Source organism: Pseudorca crassidens, chromosome 9 (genome assembly GCF_039906515.1).
Source record: "Pseudorca crassidens isolate mPseCra1 chromosome 9, mPseCra1.hap1, whole genome shotgun sequence".
NCBI lineage: Eukaryota > Metazoa > Chordata > Mammalia > Artiodactyla > Delphinidae > Pseudorca > Pseudorca crassidens.
The window spans coordinates 14174632-14197212 of record NC_090304.1 but is presented as its reverse complement, the minus strand read 5'-3'; the positions used below and the strand labels follow the sequence as shown (position 1 = coordinate 14197212).

General features: G+C 56.0%; 1 protein-coding gene across 8 annotated transcripts in view; it reads left to right on the top strand.

The window, feature by feature from the left end:
• The first annotated feature begins 3700 nt into the window (after positions 1-3700).
• Positions 3701-22581, top strand: part of DGKZ (diacylglycerol kinase zeta) — a 42301-nt gene continuing 23420 nt past the window's right edge. For 2 of the 8 annotated variants that reach the window (XM_067749229.1, XM_067749222.1), the window contains exon 1: positions 13494-13684. In XM_067749229.1, coding sequence (XP_067605330.1) covers positions 13509-13684 — 176 coding nt within the window. In that variant the 5' untranslated portion in view covers positions 13494-13508. Of the gene's footprint in view, positions 4322-13493; positions 13685-15683; positions 15953-22581 lie in introns of those variants that run through there. The other 6 variants (XM_067749224.1, XM_067749223.1, XM_067749227.1 and 3 more) reach the window with 4 other exon arrangements.

Here is a 22581-nt window from a genome sequence, read left to right as displayed (position 1 = left end):
ACTACTGAAGCCCGGGTGCCACAAATACTAAGCCCATGTGCCGCAACTACTGAAGCCCGCATGCCTAGAGCTCGTGCAACAAGAAAAGCCACCGCAATGATAAGCCCATGCACCACAACGAAGCATAGCCCCTACTCGCCACAACTAGAGAAAGCCGGCACGCAGCAACGAAAATCCAACACAGCCCAAAATTAAAAATTTTAAAAAACCAAATATTTACGGAGTATCCCTTATGTACATGGCACCATGCTGACCTTGGAGCACAAACAAGACCCAGCTCCTGATAGCAAAGGGCTTGAAATCTAGCATCTTCCCATTATTGAGTTGTGACCATCCGCCAAGCATTGGACTGAGAACTTTACATGTCCAATTAGGAATCAAAATAATCCTAAAGGGTGAGTATTTTTATAGATGAACAACGTGGGGTTCAGAGAGGTGAAATGACTTGACCAAGGTCATACATCTAGTAAGTGGCAAAGTGGGTACTTGAAGACAGGTCTGTTTGGCTTCAGAGCTTATGTTGCCCCTCCAGCTCTCCAGCTCTCATCCCAGCACAGCTTCCTCCCTCCTTCCCCACAGCCGAGCTTCTTATCCTTGCACAAAATCCAAGCACAGTGGGGCGTCCTGGAGCCCAGGGTTTGGCAAGTTGGTCAAAGCATGGTCATCTGCGGTCACCACCCTATGCCTGTCCATCCCAGGCAGTCTTCCCCACCTATGTTAGGAGGCAGGGTTAATCCCCTCGCACAAGCCACCTGTTGACATCCCGCCTCCTCAGCGCTAAGGGGGCACATCCCCAGTACGGCCCCAGTGATGGAGCTGCAGCTCCGCCCTCTGCTGTCAGCCCTGGCAGCTGGCCTTGCTGCAAACACGTGTGATGGCTTTCACGGGGCTAGTCATCCTGCTCAGGTTGCCACAACAAACCCTTTGTTACACCTGGAAACCAAAGCTCTAGCAGCAGGGAGAGCAGCTGTGGGCGATGCCTGGAGCTGGGATGGGCCAGGGCCAGGCTCCAATTCCAGAGGGTGGACCACCCCAGAAGCCATCTGGCCAAATGGGGCACCTATTTGATGTGGGTAACAGGTGCCCCTTGGGGCATTGGGATGGAGGAGACAGGCTGGGAATTCACCTCCAAAGGAGCCCGAGTCTCTCTGTCATCAGAGTGACAGTTAAGAGCATGGGTCTGACGTCCATGCTGCACTTTTGTATGCGACCTTTGCAAATTACCGGACCTCTCGAAGCCTCAGCATCCTCAACTGAAGAATAGTACCCACCCTCCTAAAGCTGCTGTGAGGGGTAAATGAAAGCTTGTACATGAAGGCCTTAGCACAAGTTATGCAGTAAACACTCAAAAGGCATTAGCTATTGTTTTCTGAGCGCAGAGACGATGGCTGCAGTCGTTCCATGGAGAGAGTTGCAGCTGGGAGAGGCTGCAGAAGGTGGTCAAGCGGGTCGGGGTGGGAGCGAGGGGGGCTTTCATTTTTCCCTTGGATTCTTGGGAAGAGGGCAGAGCCACAGCTAAAAAATAATGCAGTCAGCAACTGGTCCTAAGTGGGGAAGGTGTGAGGACAGAGTGGGAAGCTCCACTTTAAAAAGGACTGAGCGGGGAGAGCTTCGAAGGAAAGAGCTGAACAAGAAACCAACCGGCAACCCAGCAGCTAAGCAGCTGTGAGGGAATGTCAAATCCAGCTAGAACTACCATAATTCTTGGTATAGGAGGCCTGGGTGTTTGGAAAATTAGCAATCCTAAAGGCAATCTCAGGGGGGAAGATGTGGGGAAGGAGGAACTCCCAAGTGCCCCAGCCCACCCTCTTCAGCAACAGGGCTTCTTTAGAACTTGGCTTTAGGGAGGAAGCTCCCCTGTGGCCAAGCTGTTTAATGCAATTCCATTTATACCATTCATCCAAGATGGGATTGCTGGACCAGGAGAGAGGGGGGAGGCAGAGCTGGGGCATCTGCCTTTTGGGAGTTTCCAGATGAGGGAAACGGGCAAATGTGAGGCTGTTACTGTGTGGCAGGCAGCACGAGGGAGTGGAAAAGGGCATGAGTTCTGGGGCCAAAAGACCTAGATTTAAATCCTGGCTCACCACTCACTCACCTCACCTGAGCTATCTTGAGCAAATAAAGCACTTGAATGACATCTCAGGGTCCTCATCTGTAACATGGAGGAAGTGATAATACCTACCACCCAGGCTTGTGGTAAGAATCAAATGAGATGTTAATTATTGTTAGAGGGTGAAGGGGAATGCCCAGAGAGGGGCCCAGGAAATAGTTATGGGGCTGAAGGAGGGAGACAGCATCTGTAGTGGAGTGCCAGGAAGGGTTCATGGGAGATGTGGCACCTGAGAATGGCCTTGATGGATAGACAGGATTTCAGAGAAGGGGACATATTCCAGGCAATGGGAACAACGTGAGCAAAAGCACAGAGCAGGACAGCCACTGTAGGGCTGGCGAGAGTTGGAGGAGCCTTGAGCAGTACAGCTCTCCCCGCTCTGTAATCCATTCTCTACCTCTGAGAATCTGGTCCTTCCCACCTTCCTGGGCTCACAGTCAGTGGGAAAAGATAAGACAGACTAGACTAGACACTGGGTGCAGAGGGCAATGGGATCTGGGAGGAAGAAGAGTGCCTTTCAGCTGGAGCCATCCAGGGAGACTTCCTGGAAGAGGAGGCATTTTAGTGGATCCTCAGAATTTGAAGTACAGCAACAGAAGGAGATTTCAGATGAACAATGCTGTACAGCCCTGATGCCAATTCCCAGAATAAGGAACATAGATGAGTGGAAGGAAATGGATGGAATTGGAGGATAGGATGTGGGAAGATCAAGACAGGCCTCGAATGCCAGGCTGAAGTATAGGCAAGGGGGAACCACTAAATACTACAGAGGAAGAGTAAATGCTGCGGTCAAAGGTTGACTTCAGAAAGATGAGTCTGGGGTAGTAGATAGGAGGCATTAGACCTGAGAAGCTAACCACGGTCCCACCATCATCCAGATGTAAGGCTCAGGTGAAGAACACCCCAATGACAAGAGGATATGATGCAAGGAGGAACCATGGGATTTCCAGGGGGAAGAAGACCCCAAGGAGACCTCTAGTCTTTCCTTCCGGAGTTGGGTCCCCCCCTCTCCCGACCCAGGAGGCTGATTCAAACTTCTGGGAGACTCTGGCCCAGGAGCCTCAGGGGGGCAGGTCACAAGAGGCAGCTGGGCCTTGAGGAGGCTGCCAGGCTCCAGGGTCCGGAAGCTCTCCATCCCACACCCACCCCGAGCTGGGTCCCTTTCCCGGATGGGTTGAGAAGAGCTCTAGGCCTAGAGGCAGTGTTACCGGCAATCGGGTCCATCCCCACATTCCAGGCGTCCGAGAGTATGTTCTCCTTCCTGTGCCCCTTCCCCAAATCGAATTGGGTCTGTAAAGTCCCGTGGCGCCGACGGGGTTAAAGCCAGCTCATGTCACCGCCCCCGCCACCCCACCTGCCCGCCGCAGCGGCGAATGCCGAAGCCGGAAAGCGCGGGACAAGGTGGGTATATCACAGCCGCTGAGTGACGGGCGGGGCGGTGATTGGCCGCTGCCAAGCTGCAGGGTACAGGGGAGGGGGCGCAGGGGTGGGCTTTGGCGGGCGCCCAGGGCTGGGTTCGTGCCCGCCGCCGGCTGGGCCGGGCTCGCTCCTCCAGTGCCCGAGCCGGGCTGGCTGGGCCGGGCGGCGCCCTCCGCACCGGACCCCGCGGGCTGGCGGGTGTCTCTCAGGTGACACTCCGGTGCGCGTCAGCGGCGGTGGCTGCAAGCGCGCGCTCATCGCCCGGGCTCTGGCTCCGCTCAGGCTCCGGCTCCAGCCGTCCGGGGGCCTCCCCAGCGCTCACCACGCAGCACCCCGACACCCACCAAGACCCCCTCCCGAGGGGCCCGGGAAGATCCCCGCCGGCCTTTCCGAGGCGCAGCGTCCAGCAGCTGCCGCTCCCGTCGTCTGAGCCCCGGCGTCGGGAGGGGCGTGCGGGACCCGGCGCTTCCCTCCCTCTCCGCCTCGCGTTCCCGGGCCCAGGAGGAAGGGAGACTGAACTTGAGCAGGGAACCCCGAAAGGCCGCAGGAGCCGCGGGAAGAGGGCGTCCTGAGGATGGCCGAGGGGCCGGGCGGCGGAGGGCCCCGCGGGGACGGGGCTGGCGGAGGCTGCCGCGCAGCCGAGGAGGAGGTGGTGCGGCGACGCTGCCGGCGGGGGGCGGAGGCCGAGGTTTCGCAGCAGCAGTGGCTCGAGGCGCCCCGGGGCATGGCCGCTGGACCCCCGGTGGAGGAGCGGTTCCGCCAGATGCACCTACGAAAGCAGGTGTCTTACAGGTAAGAATGCGGGCAGAGGGGAGCCCAGCGCTTGGGACCACTCCCCTTTTCAGTCAGCAGTCATTGAGCGCCTGCGGCTTGCCTGACACTGCTCTAGGCCCTGGGGATTCAGAAATGACTACCAAGGGGTCTCTGCCTTCTGTGTCCAAGGGGGAGCTTCTGGGACCCTTTCTCTAATGAACAGTGAAAGCCCTGTTCATTCAACGTGAAATTACTGATGCCCGCTGTGTGCCAGGTACGGTACTGGGCGCTGAGGGGAAAAATAACCAAGACATGATCCTACGAACCTCTATCTGCAGGGGAGAGCCAGGAGATGCTCCTGGCTCTTCTTCTAGGGGAAAGAGGGACCCCCTACTCATTCAATAGGCCTTACTTGAGCTTTCCTGTAGGCTGACCCTGTGCTAGGCACTGGCCTGTGGAAGTGACCGAAATGATGCTCGCTGCCACCATGGCTGAGACCCTGCTGCCTAGAGAAGGGGAAGGAATCCCCTCCTGGACCACTCTGCCCAAGCAGACCTTCACCGGCATCCCAGTGGCAGACTGAAACTTGCACTCCCACCCGAATCTTCTTAAACGTCTTCTGCCTGTGAAAGATTCCCAGCCTCCCAGGTCCCACCACCTATGCCCAGAGGAATCAGCTGGAGCGGGCCCCAGAGACCACTTTTATGATTTGGGATGGGGTGGGGGAGGACTGCCCCTCAGTAAGGGTGCCTACGTTACACAGAGGAGGGATCTGAGGAGGGCGGTGGAAGCAGGACAGGGGCGGCCCTCGCCATCCTCTTCCTCTCCCAGACCACAGCCTCAACCAGGACTTGCTGCCCCTCTAAAGCCCCTGGCCCAGAGGGACCTTTGAAGGGTCCAGCAGGGACAACGAGGTGTCTGCAGTCCTTGAAACCATCGGCCTGTTTAGAGAGGACAAATTTCCTGTTTACAACCCGAGGACTTGGGATGTGTCTGAGGCTGCCCTGCTACGTGGGGCTTCTGGGAGGGTGTTTCATAAAACTGACCCAGTCCTGGGAGCTTGAAGGACCCCACTGTTTTTAATGGCTATGAGACCATCGGGCCTCCATCACTTGGGGGAAGATGAGAGAGAACAGGAGGGGACTTTTCCACCATCATGAAGTGAGTTGCTCGGAATAAACGGGCAGGAAGTTACGTCCCCATGGGCCCTACCTTCACTGTCTGGGGCCTATTAGGAATCGGGAGTACACTGAGCTACGTTACTGAGTTCTTCTAGAACACCGTGCTGAGAGAAGGGCGTCGTCCGTCCCCTAGCTGCAGAGGGAAGGGCCCCTGAAAGTCCCCTGGGGGAGGAGAGAGTACAAAGAGACTGATGGGTGATGGGGCATAGAATAAAAGAAATATTAGTCTGGGAGTCGGGAGGCCTGGCTTGTATTCTCACTCTGCCAGTGACTTGTGTGTCCTTGAGCTAGACAATCTCTCTTTCTCTCTGGGCCTCAGGTCTTCACCTATGACATAAGAGTGTGACCCAAGGTCAGGAACAAAGAGCATCTGGAGATGAAAAGGAAGTCAGAGTGCCAGAGTGGGGTAGAGGCTTAGAGGGATGGGGGCAGAGAATAAGCAAAAGGCTGAGATAGAAGATGCTGTGTGCGCACACTCACACACACGCACACTCAGAGATAGCCACGAGGGCTGGGGTTCCCCCAGGGTGGTTCCTGAATGGAGGCCCCTCCACGGCCCAAACTTGAGGCCTCTAGTCACTAAGGATGCAGGGTCACCAAGCTGTGGCTCCTCTCTGACTGTGAAAAGATCAGGAGGCCTCCGGGTCACCTGTGTGAGGGCTGCAGAAGAAGCACCAGGGCGGGTGCCAGCTGTCACCCCTGGACAGATCAAGTGAGGCACCTTGCGGTTAGGCCAGAAGCTCCATCTTAGGACCAGAGCAGGACAGAGCGTCAGGTCAAGAAGAGCACCCTGGGTAGAGGGGAGAGGAAGCCCTGGGAAAGAGACAGAGCCCTGGGCTGCCCAGGGGACCCCAGTGGAATGACTCAGCCCTCCCCTGTGGCTGCCATCCTAAACAGCCTTGTGACCAATGCTGCTCTTCCTCATACAGGCCGCTGGGGGCTGGCAAGAGCCAGGCCCATGGTGGCCCTTCCCACATCCTCTGCCTGCCACAGTTCCACGCAGCTCTGGCTTGCAACTAGACCTCCCACCCCGCTGTGAGGAGTTGCTAAGAAAAGCAGTTGAAAGCCATTCACAGACAGAAAAGGCTTTTAGACAGAAATGCGGGGGCAAAAAAATCCGAGGGCGAGGGGTGGCAGCAGAAGCAGGATTGAGGCCTGGCTGCCTCTGACATAAGTGAGGATGGGGATTTTCAGCAGCACAGTAGGAGCTTTTAGGGACGTGGAGGTTTCTGGGAAATAGGTTCCCTTTACCCCCACAGCTCTGGTGTGGGCTGGAAGCAGCCCTGGCAGCTGTTTTAGGGGGATGGAGAGATGGCAGTTCTCTGCCAGTGGAAACTCTCGGGGAGAGGGAAGTGGGAGGACATCTTGTGTCTGCATCTGGGCCTGAGGAAAACTCCCAGACACTCAAGGAAGTCCTAAATGCTCAGGGTTGGGCTCAAGGGACCATTGGAGGGTGGCCTCCAGCCTGGGAGAAGCCAGGGGTACAAGGGACACTGGATTTGGTCTGAAAGGAGCAGTCAGAAGATGCAGAACTTGAACCTCTGGAGATAAGCCCAGTGGTTCCCAAATCAGATCAGCTGAGCATCTCTTTTAAAATCATTTCTAAAGCCCTTCCTGGAGATCCTGTTACAGAGAGTCTGGGATTGGGCCTGGGCATGCCAACTTTTAAAAACCTCCCCAGGTAATTTTGACAGTCAAGTAGGTTCAGAAACCACTGACTTCACCTGCGGAGAAGCTGGAGGAGAGAGAGCAAGGGTAAAGTGTGAGCTGGATCACTGGGGTGTGGCTGGTAGGGGGCTTCCCAGTCCTGGGTGCTTTTGTGGCCCTAGAAAGACCTTGAAGGAGGGTCAGCACCTCTGTCTGCAGCTCTGACCCTGGGCCAGACACTGTATGAGATGGAAGCATGAGATAACATTCTTCTCTCAACAAAAGTATGATTCCATCCAGGGCCAGACAGTAAATATTTCCAGCTTCGCAGGTCACATGGTCTCTGTCACTTTGCTCTGCCGTCACAGTGTGCAAAAGCCTCCACAGACAATATGGAAACCAATGAGCGTGACTGGACTCCAATAAAACTTTATTTATAGACACTGAACTTTAAATTTCATATCATTTCTACTGTCACAAATATTCTTTTGCTCTTTTCCAACCATTTAAAATTGTAAAGACCATTCTTAGCTCACAGCCATGCAAAATCAGGCAGCAGACCAGATGTAGCCCTTGGCCATAGTTTGCCAACCCCCGATCCAGCAGATGGGACGGGACAAACACATGGGAAAGACAGCTGATGGTGGGCATTAGGAATTAACACGGGCATTGGGCAAAGTGGCACATGCATTGCACTGAGAGAGGCAGTGCAATGCACATGCATGCAGTCTTCAGGGTCAGAGAAACCTGGGTTCGAATTCCAGCTCTGCCCCTTGCTAGCTGGGTAAATCACTTTCACCTCTGACCCCATTTCCTCTATGGAAAATGGGAACAATAATACCTGTACAAGAGGGTGGCTGGCAAGATGAAAGAAGATAAGAGATGTAAAGTTCCTGACTTGTAGCGTGGGTGAGACACAAGTTAGATCTTCTGCCCTCTATAGCTGGACCTTCTTGTGGGTTGGGGCTGGGGAGAGGTTCAGGAAGGCCCCTGAACGAGGTTCACCCTGAGTGATGGATGGCTGATGAGACCTGGGAGTGGCAGAGTTTAACAAAGGGTAAGAGCAAGGGCTGAGCCTCTGTGCACGTCCCAGGCTGCAATCCTCCCCCTGCCCCCTCCACCCCCACGGAGGGGCTGCGGGGAAGCGACTGGGGGTGCCAGCTGGCAGGGGAGGGTGCCCCCTGCTGTGGGCATGGGACTGTGGGTACCAAGCTCCTCGAGGGAGGGGCACCTGATCCAACTCTCCCTGCTGCTATTTACCAGAAGCTAAAAATAACCAAAGAGTGACAGGGAGATGGGGCCGATTTGTAATTTAAATAGCAACGGGATAAAGCAAAGAGCTGCAAGAGATCACATTCTGTCCTGAATTTAAAATGCAAAAACCGGGGGCAGAGAGAGGAGCTGGAGCTGGAGGAGGGGGCCCGCTGCCAGAGGAAGCAGGAAGCCGGGGGTCTATCGTTCTCCTTCCTTTGGGAAGGGCGCGGGCCCAGGCCCGGCCCGGAACTCCTTCCTCCCCTCAGGGACCCAAGATTCTTTCTGACTCATGAGTCAAAGGCCAGGAAGGCTGTGCCTAGAGGTGGGGCCAGGCTTACGTGAAGGCGGGCGTTGTAGGGTTGGGATTCCAGAAGGAGGGTCTTATCTGAGCCTATTTTAGCCCAGGACGCTTGAGACAGGCCCCCTCAGCATCTCATGCCCCGCACCTCCCGCACCAGGGGACATAAGTCCCTTGGGCCTTTTGGAGGGGAGCTGGGAGGACCAGTTCCAGCAGAGGCACTTGAACAGGTTCTTCTCTGCTGTGCTGCTAAAAAGACATCAGGAAGCCTGGGCTGGAGTCTCATCTTTGCTTCAGTTGGTGCCATTTCAGAGCAGGGCATACAGAGAAGCCCCCAAGGATCCAGGTCCCAAGGACAAGGGTTAGCACAGGCTAAGGAAGACCTGTCTTTTTTTTTTTTTTTTTTGCGGTACGCGGGCCTCTCACTGTCGTGGCCTCTCCCGTCGCGGAGCACAGGCTCCGGACGCGCAGGCTCAGCGGCCACGGCTCACGGGCCCAGCCGCTCCGCGGCACGTGGGATCCTCCCGGACCGGGGCACGAACCCGCACCCCCCGCACCGGCAGGCGGACTCTCAACCACTGCGCCACCAGGGAAGCCCAAGACCTGTCTTTAAGGATGCACAAAGTGGGTAGGGAAGGCACCAGGAACACAGCTGGTTTCTGCTGGGCCCCACGGTGCTTAACCAGTGTTCTTGGCCTACAGGTGTTTGGGGAAGGAAGACTCATCTGGACTCACAGAATAGGGGGGGATTTGAGGATCACTCGGCAGCATCTTACAGATGAGGAACTGAGCCTCAGAGAAGTTAAGCAATTTGCTAAGACCGCAGTCAGTAACTGGTAGAGCCAGGATCCAGACTCAGTTCAGCTTCACTCCAAACCCGTTGTCAGGCTTTCAAGGGCCTGGACATTCATCCTTAAGGCTCTCTTCTTTTGGCTCTGTACTAAGTGCACATATCCCTGGGAGGGGTAATAGCAAAGGGGTGTGAGGGCTGGAAGGTGGTTCTGCAATCAGGGCTTGTGAGCCAACAGATGGGACGGGAGGCTTGAAGGACAGGAGACCTGCGGATCTTGCCCTGGGAGCTTGGTGCTGCAGTCCAGGCCCGAAGCAGCAGGAAGCTCCTCAGGGCAGATCTAGCTGACCTCGAGCAAGGGGACAGACACCCAAGTTCCTCTGCCCTCCAGCCTGGGGACCTGGAAGGTGCCACAGGCAGTTTCCAAGAGCGATCATGGTTTGAGGGACCACGCTTCACTGCAGAGCTGCCTGTGCTCTACCCACAGCTCTCTTGCCCCAGTGGGAAAGGGTCCCCAGCCCCTCCTCCAGATTTCCTCCCACACGTGACTTTAATGAGGCTACCCAGAAGGAGCCTAATCAAATTTCCATCTGTCACTAGCCAGCAGCACCTGCAACCCAGCTCAGGTACATCTGTCTCCTCTGTGGGGGTAGAGGCCCAGAACCTGGGCAGGGGCCAAGGTCAGCAGGTGCTTTTCGGCTCTAGGTTGCTCCCAAGGGCCCCCAGCAGGTACCTGGATCACAGGCTTAGTTGCTGGGAAGGGACATGGGCTCCCAAAGTCCCTCATGTCTCACCACAGCCACTCATGCGAACGGGAAGCCAGCCCCCCTCCCTCTGCTCTGCTTGCTGGACAGCTATATTCAGCTCATTTCGACTTTCATATGAAGTTACTAAGCACGTACTGTGCACCCGCACAGAGCTAGGAGCTACACTGGGTTCAAGACTCTTGTAAGGAGACAAGACTCATACGCATAAAAGGTCACATAATAGAGGAATATTTGGGGGGAACAAAGGGGAGTGTCAGAGACACATCAGTGGGATGGGAGTGCTGGCTCTGGAGCAGCATTCGACACTTAGTAGGTATTGATATTTATAAAATATTTGTCATATGAATGAATGAGTGAGTGAAAACCTGGAGATCAGGGAAGGAGATTCAAATGAAACTGTCAGAGCTAGACAAGATCTTAGAAATCATCTGATCCAACTCAGAGATGTTAAGTGATTTTCCCAGCATCACACAGCAAGGGCTGGGGTTTGAACCAACTCTTTCCACCTTCCCACTTTTGCTCTTTGGGCTGGGGTTTTGAAAGATGGAGATTTTGATTGGCCAATCTTTATGGGCAGACAGGGCAAGGAGAGCAGCATAAGCAGAATGAAATGGCAGGGGTGAGGGCAGCATGTTAAAAGAAGTGTGAAGAAAGAGGGAAGAAATGTTTATTGAGTACTTACTGTGAGGCAGGCACCAGCATGGTGTGAGCTGAGAGAAAATCTCTGCAGGGAAAGCTTGGACGAAGAGGCAAAAAAGAAAGGAACCAGAACACGAGGAGTCTTGAAGGTCAGGCCAAGGAGGTTGGCTTGGCTGGCTGTGAGAGCAGTGGCTGTCCAGATCGTGGGTTAAGTGTTTGGTGCCCTGGTACATTTCTTTTCCCCAGCTCCCACTTGCTCATCCAGGCCACAGAAAGTAGAACACCTCACCCTCTGGGGCCTCAAAAAAGCCCAGAATAATTTTCTTACCCAGATTCCTCTTCCTGTGTGTATCTGGGTGGATTCTGAGGGGTCCCCAGCTCCCCAGTGCTGGCACACGTTGTCCTAGGAACTGCCGAGGGCATCCTCCCCAGCCCTGTGCACCTGTCCCTTCCAGCCTTGTCCTCCCCACCCCACCTGCAAAGTACTGACAGCTTCAGTGAGTACAAGCTCAGGGGGACTGTGGTCCCACAGCTAGGACTGCTCTGCCTCTCAGAGCCTCCAGCCTGCCCAGCTTCCCCTCCAGGCGTCACATTTCCTGCTCCCTGCTACTCCAGGGCTGCCAGAAGCCTCAGACTGAAAACAAGCCCAGCCCCATTTCCTCTGTTTAACTGTTCAAGCTACTTGCAAAATCCCTAGGAGAGGAGGACAGGGCCCTGCAACAGCCTCCTTCTAGAATAGACCTTGGCCTGGCTGGCAGAGTCTCTGCTGGGCCACAGCACACAGGACCTGCCTTGAGGCAGGGTGATGGGCTGGAGGGAGAGCCACTGGGAAAGGGGCTGCCAAGCTTCAGCGGCATCACCTGGCTATGTCCCCAATCCTAGAGGGGCAATAGGATGTCTCGTTTACGGGCACAGACTCTGGGGTGAAATTCTTATTTCTACCATTTACAGGCTGGGTAACCTTGGACAAATGAGCTTAGCCACTCTGTGCCTCAGTTTCTCCATCTGTAAAAGGAGGAAAATAACAAGATCTATGTCATAGGATTGTCACAAGAATTCAAAGGTTTCTGGCACAGAAATGTCCAAGGAATATTAGCTATTTTTATTATTACCAAGTATTAATTAGTCATGACATAGCATGATTTATTAAGCAAATAGTTATTGAGAAATATTATGTTCCAGTCATAAGGGACACAAAGGTGATTACAGCACCAGATGGAGGTTTCTAAGGGCTGGGATGGCATCGTGTACATTCCTGTGTCTGCAGGTTCTGTAGCGTAAACGTTTATTGAACTGAACTGAATTGAACTGACACCCTTTCTGTCCTCGAGAAATTTACAATCTTTCTGGAGTAACAAACACATACAGAACTAAAGAACTAATTATAGAGCAGCATGACTAAAGAGTGCTTAAGGAAGGTATGATTTCCATCCCAGAACCAACCCTGATAATAAAGAGCGAGCGTACGCCTTACTATTTATTTACCAAATCCTCACGATGGCCTCAAAGTCCACCCAGTGTGGCCTTTTTGCTATTCTTTCGACACATCAAGTACATTCCTACTCAAAGGGCCTTTGCTCTTACTGTTCCTTCCACCTGGACTGCTGTTCTCCCAGACTGTCACATAATTTGCTCTCTCAATTCATTCGGGTCTGTTGTCACATGTCACCTCAGGAGGCCTTCCCCAGTCCCCCTAACCTAAGTAACATCGCTGTCATCATCCTCCTCCCCCTTCGCCTTGGCTTTATTTTTCTCTATAGCTCATCTCATCTCATTACCGGACATTATTTCATATATTATTTGTTTAGAATAGAATCTAAGCAACATAATGTTAGAGCGCTGGTTCCTTGCACACTGCTATCTAGTCTGATACAGTGCCTGATGCACAGATAGAAGGCACTCAATAAATATTTATTGAATGAATTCATTTGTAGACCCTTTCGCCTCTCATTTAATCCTCCTAAAACTCCACAAGCTCAGTTATTACTGTTGCCCCCTTCCATGTTACAGATGAGAAAACTGAGGCTCAGAAAGGCTCCCTGACACGCATATTCACCCGTTTATCTGTTTGTAGCCTACCTTACTCCGAAAAGGATTTCAGGTGACCTGGAGAGGTAAACCTCTCTGACCTGATCCAGGGTGCACAGCTGGTAAGTGGCAGAAACAGGACGTGCGCCCACATCTTCTAGCTCCATTCTGGTTACTCTCTCCACTCCGCCACTGTCCGTGTGTTAGACGGTGTGGTGCTCACAGAGCTGAGAGGAGAGAGAGCTGTGTGTGGGCTGGGCACGGTCCCAGTGCACCCAGAGGTTGTGAGGGAGCAGGAGACCTCAGCAGGACCAAGAGGTGAAGATCGGAGCAGTTAGGTGGAGAGGAAGGTCAGACTGGGGCCCAGGTTCAGATTCCAGCCTGGGCAGGCCTGCTGGCTGCCTGACAGCCTCTGACTTGGTGCTGTCTCCTGGCTGCTGGGCTGGGCTTGTCCTCACCTGCTTCTTGCCCTCCGGGGCAGCTCCTCTTCCCAGCCAGCCTCCTGCCCTGGCCAGCGGAAGGCGCCTACGAGGCCTATGGTCCTCGACGGGGCAGCCGGCCGGCCTCTCGCAGGGCCCCCTGGTCAGGAAGTGCCGAAAGAGGAAGAGAGTCGCCGGGCAGGATGAGCACACTGGGGGCCGGCCACAGTACCGGGGGAGGCTGCGATGAGGCTGCGGCTCTGGGCCCCGCGGAGGCTCTGGAGACAGAAGAAGGAGAGCGGCCCGGCGCACTGAGGCAGATGTGGCGCTACCGCTCCTGGGACGTGCCACAGATCCCAGCTGAGGCCCCCCAGTCACAGTAGGTACTTGGGTGGCCGGAGAATGAGCACAGGGACCTCTGGCCCTCAGTCCCTCCATGAGTCTTTTATCTGGGGTTGGGGGAGTGACAGAAGTGGGGTTACGCCCCTCCCTGTGTCCAGTGGCTCTGCAGAGGCGCAGAAAAGGGCAAAGGGATTCTTGGCAGGGTGAGAAGGGCTCTGTTGTTTGAATTGCTGGGGCAATGTGGTGGGGCCTGAGCTTGCAGAAGGCTAGGAGTCGAGGGAGCTAACCGCGGGGGGGTCTGGGCAGAAAAGTCCCCACAGGAGTGTGGCATTGGGTGCCTTGTGCAGACTCAGTGGGGTCTTCAGTAGCCTCTGGTCTCCTCCCTCAGAGCTTGGTGTCAGAAGCATTGGGAAACTTTCCCAAAGGGACCCACGCACCCCAGGAGGACCGTGTCTGGCCCACTTGCAGATTTCACTACCACCCTGGCACCTGCAGCTGCTGGGAGGGCTGGTGCCCCATTCCCCTGGTCTCCAGGCCTAGAGGAAACTTGAAGGAAGCTGGGAGAAGGTTCTGAGCTTCTAGATGCTGGCTATTTTTTTAAAACGGCAGGCTTGCCCACATGTCACAGCTCCCAGCACTGGCTATGTGTGGCAGGCTGAGGCTGGAAAAGGGGCTGCCAGAACCCCAGAGAGGGTGAAAGTGAAGTGACACAGGATGTGGCTTTGCAGAGAGGAGTGCTAACAGAAACAGCAGGCAGCTGATATGGGCATCAGGGTGGCCAGGTTTAGAGGGAGAAGACCCATACTCTCCAGCTTCCTGGCCTCCTTTTGTCAGCCCTGCAGGGGCTATCAGAGGCTGCCCCCAAGCTGCTGATTCTCAAGCACGTGTACTGGCTGTGCCGCCACAGGCGACTGCTCTGGTTCCACTTGCCGTCCTCATCTCTTGAGGGGGACAACCTTTGCTTCCCATGGGGGTGTGTTTGTGTGTGGCTGCGAGGTATATTTCTGGGTGGGTGAGGTATATGTAAGAGGGATGTGGCAACATGTAACCGTTGTCCTGGGTTATATTTGGGTATAGGAGAAAGACGTATATGTTCACTGAGGGCATGGATGTTGGGGAATGAGAGTGTGGTCCTTGCTTTTGTGTATGTATTTATGAGTATGTAAGAGGTGTGCAGGTGATTCCTGTAGTGTAAGAGATTTACAGGTTCCGTTGGATATTGTGTTGGGAAAGTGCTACGTGTTAGGAGTGTGAAAGGATTAGAAACAGCTTTGGATTTAGAAAGATGAATTTGAATGAGAAACGTGTTGTTAGTGTGTGTGAGGGTCACTAAGTGACTTTGGTCCTGGTATACATTTCTGAGTGTGAGAGGCTGGTGTGGGAAGTGTTAGTTTGTGTAATGAGTGAGCATAATTGTGTGAGAAGCGTGTCTGTTCTGTGCGTATGGGGAGCACTGTGTGACTTTTGTTCCCGAGGGCGTGATTTGGGAGAGCAAAGAGGGTAGGAGTGGAGATTGTATGAGTGGCTGTGACGGGCACAGGGTGTGCGAGAGAGGTGTCTATTCCTTGTAGATGTGGGAGGGGAGGTGGTGATAGCCACCCTCGCGAGTGTTCACTTGTGAGTATGTAGGTTGTTTGGTGCGGGGAGACGGGGCTAAGAGGGAGAAAAAAAGGTTGCGTGTGCCTGGGTGCGCGCGGGGCGGCTGTGTCGGGCTGGAGATTCTATTCTGATCCCGGAGGCGGACCAGCTGGGGTTGTGGGCGGGGCTCGGTTGCCCCGCCCCCTCTCGACCCCCCGCCCCCTCTGGCGGCCCAGGCGGGTTGCAGCTCGGTCGGCGGCCGGCAGAGGGCGCGGCGGGCCGGTGCCATCGCGTAGCCGAGGGGGCGTGCTCGGCGGCGGGCAGGCAGCGGCCCGGCCAGCTATGCGGGGTCCTGCGGCCGCAGCTGGCGGCATTTCCTGGAGCGGCGACTGCGGCTGCTTCCCCAGCACCTGGGCGTGGAGCGCGGGGGCGCGCGGCGCGGGCCGGGCGGAGCGAGCGCGCGCCGTGGCCGCGGCGGGCGGCGAGGAGCCGGCTTGCTAAGCCCCGGCCGCCGGCCCGGCATGGGCGTCTTCCGCGGGCCCGCCGCCGGCCGGGGCTAGGGCCGGATGGAGCCGCGGGACGGCAGCCCCGAGGCCCGGAGCAGCGACTCCGAGTCGGCCTCCGCCTCGTCCAGCGGCTGCGAGCGCGACGCCGGTCCCGAGCCGGACAAGGCGCCCCGGCGTCTCAGCAAGCGGCGTTTCCCAGGACTGCGTCTCTTCGGGCACAGGTGAGCGCGGCGGCGGCGGCGGGAGGCATCCCTCGGCCACCTGGTACTGACACCGAGCGGGGTGTTCCCGGGCACCTGCGATCCGGGTTGTCTTGGCGTTGGCTCTGCGTGGGGGTCATCCCCCAGCATCCGGGCACTGGCACCGAGTGGGGGTCATTCCCTGGCACCGGCAGCTTAGTGCGCCTTCTCTGTGGTACCGAGGCAGGGGCGGCTTCCAACTCTCCAGCAGGGAGACAGAATTACCTAAACCCCTGGCACCAGCAAGTAGGTCCCCCATGACTGGTCACGATCCCCTTCTTGGCACTGATGGAACAGGGCCCCCTCTGAGCCTCCTGGCCCCAGGGAGGTGGGCGGTCACGTCGCCACTCTGGTCCTCGGTGTGGCCGGGTTGCCTACCACCACTGCGTGACATCCGCAGAACATGGCCTCGTTGATACTACTGTTAACGACCCATGCCTGTCCCGGAGCACTGGTCACAGACCTAATCGCTCAGCATTTTCAGCTTCTCCTTGGAGTTGGGGGTTCCTGGCCACCTGTTTTACAATGCTCTTAATTAGCAGGGAGACCTCAACCTCTGCTCTGCTAGGCAGTAGGCATATCTCCCCCTACCCGCGTCTAGCCCTGCTGGGAAAGGGATCGGGTGCTGACTCTTCAAGCTCTATCTTGGCCTCTCCCCCAGCACGCCAAATGTCACCATATTGTGCCTGTGACGGGGCTTTGACCAGGACTCTGGTGAGGAACTGTGGGGAGGGTGTGGAAAGATTGAGTGCAGGCAACCCGTGGCATGTGTGCTGGTGTTGGCTGGGAGCCGCTTCCTGCCAGTGCAGCTCTGGTGGAAGGTGAGGGGAGATGGAGCCCCATGAGGACTCCACCTGGCTCCCTGGACTTCTCCCTGACTTACCCTGTCCTTCTACAGTGGCCACGGAGCTTGCAGCCTGTCAGCTCAGGACCCCAGAGCCAACTCAGACTGGACTCTGACTGCTTGGAGTCTGCCCAGGGCCTCCCTCTCACTTTTCTTCAGTTGTCCAGGCTTCATGGCAATTGGCCCCCCGAGCTTTGCCCTGTCCCTTCCCAGGGTTGACCTCACCCACCAATAACAGGGGTCGTTTTTTTCTGTACAAGTTGGCATCCCTGTAATGCTGACCTGTGCCCCCTGCCTGCCCTACCCTAAGCAGGGCCCTGCTCTTTGTGCCTGCACTGTGTTGCCGCGCACAAAGATCTGGATCCTCACACTGGCAGATGGAGCTCTGTAGGCCCTTGTGAAACCAGGCAGGCTTCAATGCCACATAAAACGGGGCAGGGAACAAAGCTTCTCGTACCTCTGTTTTGTCACCCACAGCCCTGCCTGCCGGAGCAGTTTACACCCAGCTCTGCAGGATGTAGCCTCCAGTGTTCACAGGCTTGTGAGGGGGAGGGAGGGGCTCCGCCAGAGGCTTCCTGTCCCTGCCCACAGGGTACCAAGTGTCGGGCTCTTCTGACCTCTGGCTGTTGCCCCTTGTGAAGGGCACAGGTTTGTGTGTGTAGCAGTGAACCTCAGACACATTCAGGAGGAAGGATAAGAAGTAAGAGAACAGCAAGTACCTTTACATAATTCTCTAAAATAATCAGGACAGATGTTATTTCTCCATTTTTATAGACGAGAAGAACACAGGCTCAAAGAGATGAGTAGTTTGCCCAGAGTCACGTAGCAGGTAAGAGGCAGAGATAGAGTTTGAACTCTAGTCTGATTCCAAAACCCACATCCTTTTCTCTATACCAGGTTCCCAAACAGAACATCACAGTGACCTCGGGTGCTTTAGGAACTACAGATTCCTAGATCTTACCCTTGGCATGTCTGACTCATCAGGTCTGGAGATGGGGCTGGGCTTTTTTTTTTTTTTTTAATTTATTTTTGGCTGCGTTGGGTCTTCGTTGCTGCACACAGGCTTTCTCTAGTTGCAGCGAGCCGGAGCTCTTCTTTGCAGTGCGCGGGCTTCTCATTGCGGTGGCTTCTCTTGTTGAGGAGCACGGGCTCTAGGCACGCGGGCTTCAGTAGTTGTGGCTCGCCGGCTCTAGAGCTCAGGCTCAGTAGTTGTGGCGCACGGGCTTAGTTGCTCCACAGCATGTGGGATCTTCCCTGACCAGGGCTCCAACCCATGTCCCCTGCATTGGCAGGCAGATTCTTAACCGCTGCGCCACCTAGGAAGCCCCTTTTATTTTTTTAAATTATTTTATTTGTTTATTTTATTTTTGGCTGCGTTGGGTCTTCGTTGCTGTGCATGGGCTTTCTCTAGTTACGCCGAGCGGGGGCTCCTCTTCGTTGCAGTGCACAGGCTTCTCATTGCGGTGGCTTTTCTTGTGGCAGAGCATAGGCTCTAGGTGCGCAGGCCTCAGTAGCTTTGGCTCTCAGGCTCAGTAGTTGTGGCCCGCGGGCTCTAGAGCACAGGCTCAGTAGTTGTGGCGCACGGGCTTAGTTGCTCCGCGGCATGTGGGATCTTCCCGGACCAGGGCTCAAACCCATGTTCCCTGCACTGGCAAGCAGATTCTTAACCACTGCGCCACCAGGGAAGTCCCAGGGCTGGGCATTTTATAAAGCTTCCCAAGTGTTTCTAAGGTGCTACCAAGTTTGAGAACCACAGTATTACATTCACTCTGGGGATGGTAAGTGATCTGACAGGATGCCTTAATGAGAAGAAAATCAAACAGCACCTCCGGGAGTGTGTAAGGAGTCTCCCCTGCATAGTTGCATTGTGCTGGGGCATTGGGGCACACAGAAATGAATGTATTTGGAAAACCCAGTAGAGTCAGGGAGAGGGCAGTGGACTAAAGACTTCCCCCTGACAAGCCTGGGCGTTTGGAGAATCAGATGTCCACGGGGCTGATCTGCCTCCCCTTGCTTTGACTGGAGGCTGGGGGGACAGATATTTGGAATAGTGCACCGCCTTGGCACCATCCCTTTAATGCTGTTTACTTGGTCCTGCCACCTTTGCGAGTTGCCAGTCTCAAAACTCCCCAGTGCCCCAGCTGAACCTAGCCCTCCGTCTTTCCCCAGGCTCCAAGCTCATTCTCAGTCCGGCTCTTGCTGCTCACTGGGCATCCACCCTCTGAATTTACCCCTTCCTGCTCCCCTCCCCCACCCAGCCATACACACTTCAGGCCTTGGGGCTGAGGGACCTGCAAGGCAAACAGACAGTAGCTGGAAGGGAGGATAATAAATAGATTGGTCATGGCTGCGGAAGCTGTATTGAGACTTCTGCATTCAGATCTTGGCTCAGTGGTAGAGTTCTAGAATCGACTAGCACTCTCTGCTGTGGGCTTGGGAGGTGTAGTGATGGTACATGGGCCGCATGTTTGCCATTCCTGGTCTGGTCTGGTAGAACGGTCTGTGAATGGCAGCCTCTTTGGCATCTTCCTTAAAGAGGCTTTTTCTTAAAGCCCACTGCAGCCTCCCACATCTGGTTCACCCTCTGGACTCTGGGGAGCAGTTTGCCGTCTCCCCTTTTTTATTTAGCCCAGTAAGGCACACGGCTGAGCCATGCTCCTCCCCAGCTCCATTCCACCTCGCCTGTCCTTGCTGGGGAAACGTCAGCCGCTCCCACAGGAGGAGGTGTAGGTTCTGCCCTCCCCAGGGCATCTGGGTTTCCTCTGTCCTTACCGTTCAGATTCTATTGGCCTTGAGGGGTGGTCAGTCAGAAGTGGGAGGGAAGTTGACTCTGCCTCCTCCTGCTCTTCCAGGGCCCACCTGGAGAGGACCCCCTCACCCTCTGGCCCTGTCCATCACGCAGCTTGTGGATTAACTGGCTTTGCACCCCAGCGGCATCAGAAATTACCAGCACTTCACACATCTAGACAGAAGGCACCTCAGCCTGCAGAGCCCCTGGGAGCCTAAGCGTTGGCTCTGCCACCCCTGCCCTTCATTAGTGCTTAAAGTCATTCATTCCTAGAGGGCAGAAAACGCACCTGTGGGACAAGTTTGAGACAGTAGGTCCCATTTAGAGGTGATGCCACGCGGGGCCAGGTGTCCTGAAGTCCAGGATGGCAGAGCGTCCCCGCCGGGCAGCCTGAGCAGAAGCAGTGCCGGTTTGGGTTGATTTTGCAATGATCCGGAAGGGACGTGTTGAGGGATGCCCCACGTTCGGAGGCAAGAATCTGGGCTGTGGTGCCGGGATGTCTGGGGGCAAAAGGTGCCTCTTTGAGTGGTTTGTCTTGCTCAGGCTAATTCTGGGAGCTGCCCAGGTGGCCAAGGGAGGCAGGTGTAAGCCAGAGTCCCTGGGTTCCCGCAGGTTTGGGAAGAAAAAGGGGCCTCGGTGACTGAGACGTGCATCGGCTCACCTCGCTCTGCCTGTTCCCCACGCGACATGGTGTGCCAGCGTGGAGCCGGCCAGGCCGGGACCTGGGTTGGGAGCCCGCGGTCTTCCCTCTGCTGCCACACACCCGCCAGCGGCTCTGGCTTACAGGCCAGGGGAGGGGGCGGGCAGCTCGTCATTTTTTCTCCGTGCTGTCCTCCGAAAAGGTCAAGTCTCAGGATGTGGAGCCGCCCGGGACTCTCACTTGGCAAAAGAGAGCACGAGAGTGGGTGTCCTCCCAGGCAAGGATGGAGGAAGGACTGAGTGACCCTGGGAGAGGGAGAAACAGGCCTGCCTCTGCCACTTCCTAGAGCCCTCTCCAGAATTCACCAGTCGCCCCCCGAGCAGAGGGGGAGCCGAGTGGGCATGCTGGCCCCGAGGCTTGGCCTGTGCTGGTCCCTAGGAGAAGCAGAGGTTGGATCCCTGTCCCCCGACAAAGGCGAGAGAGTTTCCAGGTCCAGGAGCTGACTGGAAACTTGACCTGCAGTGTCGCTAGAGCGACACAAGGGGGCGACAGCTGCCACAGTGGGGCCGTGAGAGGGGAGAGTCCCTTTGCTGCCGTCCGTCCACTTGTACCACAGGCCTGCTGTGAGTGGACCCGCACAGACCCCCGCTGCTGAGCTACCTGATACTCTGGGTGCGGCAGAAGGCAGGCTGGGCGTGAGCTTCCGCATCACCTGGCCCGACCCCTCCCCCTCTCTGAAGATTGAGGTCCAGTGCATTGACCTGGACTGGGCTGAGGTCTCACAGCTAACTAGGGGTTATCTGGGACTTCAGTGCCAGTCCCCTAACTTCAGCAGCGTGTCAGTTTGTACCACATCACAGGATCCCAAAGGCTTCCCTGCTTTCGGAGAAATCCTCATCCGGCACCTTCCGACCTGCCCTCCGCCTCCCCTCCCCGCTGCCACCACCTGAGTAATTCTCTAGGTCGGCATGGGGGGCGGGGCAGCGTGGGCGGGAGGGGGCAAGCCCTGCCCCTGCATCCAGGCTCACCGTCTCCCCTCACTCCTGGGCGAGATTAGCAGGGTGCACCTCTGGGTGATGCTAGGCACTCGTTTCTTGCCCCCCTGAACTGCTTCCCCTGTGCTTCACGTGTGGGAGCCCCTGATGCCCTTAGGATATCATCCTCACATGGGGCTGCCGTGTGGCTTCTCAGCACCGGGCCTGCCGGGCACTCCAGTCACAGGTGGGAGTCTTGGAAGGCAGTTTCAGGTGGAAGAGGGCAGGCCAGAGCAGTGACCAGGTGCCCTTGAGGAGCTATCATTCTGCCGTCTCTCCTCATCTGCCCCTTTCCTCAGCTGAGACGCCAGAGGCATGGTTAGGTGGTGCAGAGCAGGTTTGATGAGACCGAGGGCTCTGTGGCCCAGGTAGAGGAGGGAGAGGCCGAGGAGGTGAGCACTCCCACCTGCCGCCCCTCTTACACTCATCTGGATGCAGGGGATGTGCCAGCTCATCTCTCTCTGGCCATTAACGGTGGCCAGAAGCTTGTCAATCCATCAATTTCATGTAATCCTCTGAACAATCTTGTAGTTGATTTTATTCCCATTTTACAGATGAGACACCAAGGCTCAGCGAGGTCAGGGGCCTGGCCCAGGATCATGCAGCTTACGCTGGAGCCCAAACCCAAGTATCTTTTCATAACGCCAGGCTGCCCTACTTACTATCACTCTTTTCTTCTATTCTTCTATTTTCCCATCACCAAACTGGTAGAGCCTAAGAAGGGGTTTAAGTGCTTGAACCCCTTGAAATTGAGAGATCTTTATCTTGTGTGGGAGTAGAGTGAGGCCCTTGAAATGATCTGTGCCCCAACCCCAAGGGAGAACTGCCACCAGGATCCTAGCCCCAGGGGGAGCAAGGCTGAGCGGGGTGGGGTGGGGAGACCCTTGGGTAGGGAGACTCGGGTTGTAAGGAGGATGTCATGTGGCTCCCTGGCTGGATCTGGAGTGGAGGAGCAAGTCTGGGACCTTTCATCTTGCTTTCAAAGTGCAGGGAGCAGACGACTCAAGGGACGTGTTCACAGGAGCTCCAGATATCACCCTGGAGTCAGTGGGGGGCCTGTGGCCTGGGGGGAGGTGTTAAGGAGGAGAACACAGTGCACGGGGCCTCACGGTGAGAGGTCTGAAGAGAGAGGGAGGGCCCCCGAGCTCTCTCCCTCCACTGTAGAGACCTCCCCACCGCTTGCACCTGGCCTAGCGCCAGTTCAGAGCTCCCACATAGAGGCCTCTCCCCTGCCAGGGCTGAACCAAAATAGCTGTCTAGGAGCCTGGGCCGCGCCGCCCACGCCGCAGCATCTCGCGGGTTAAC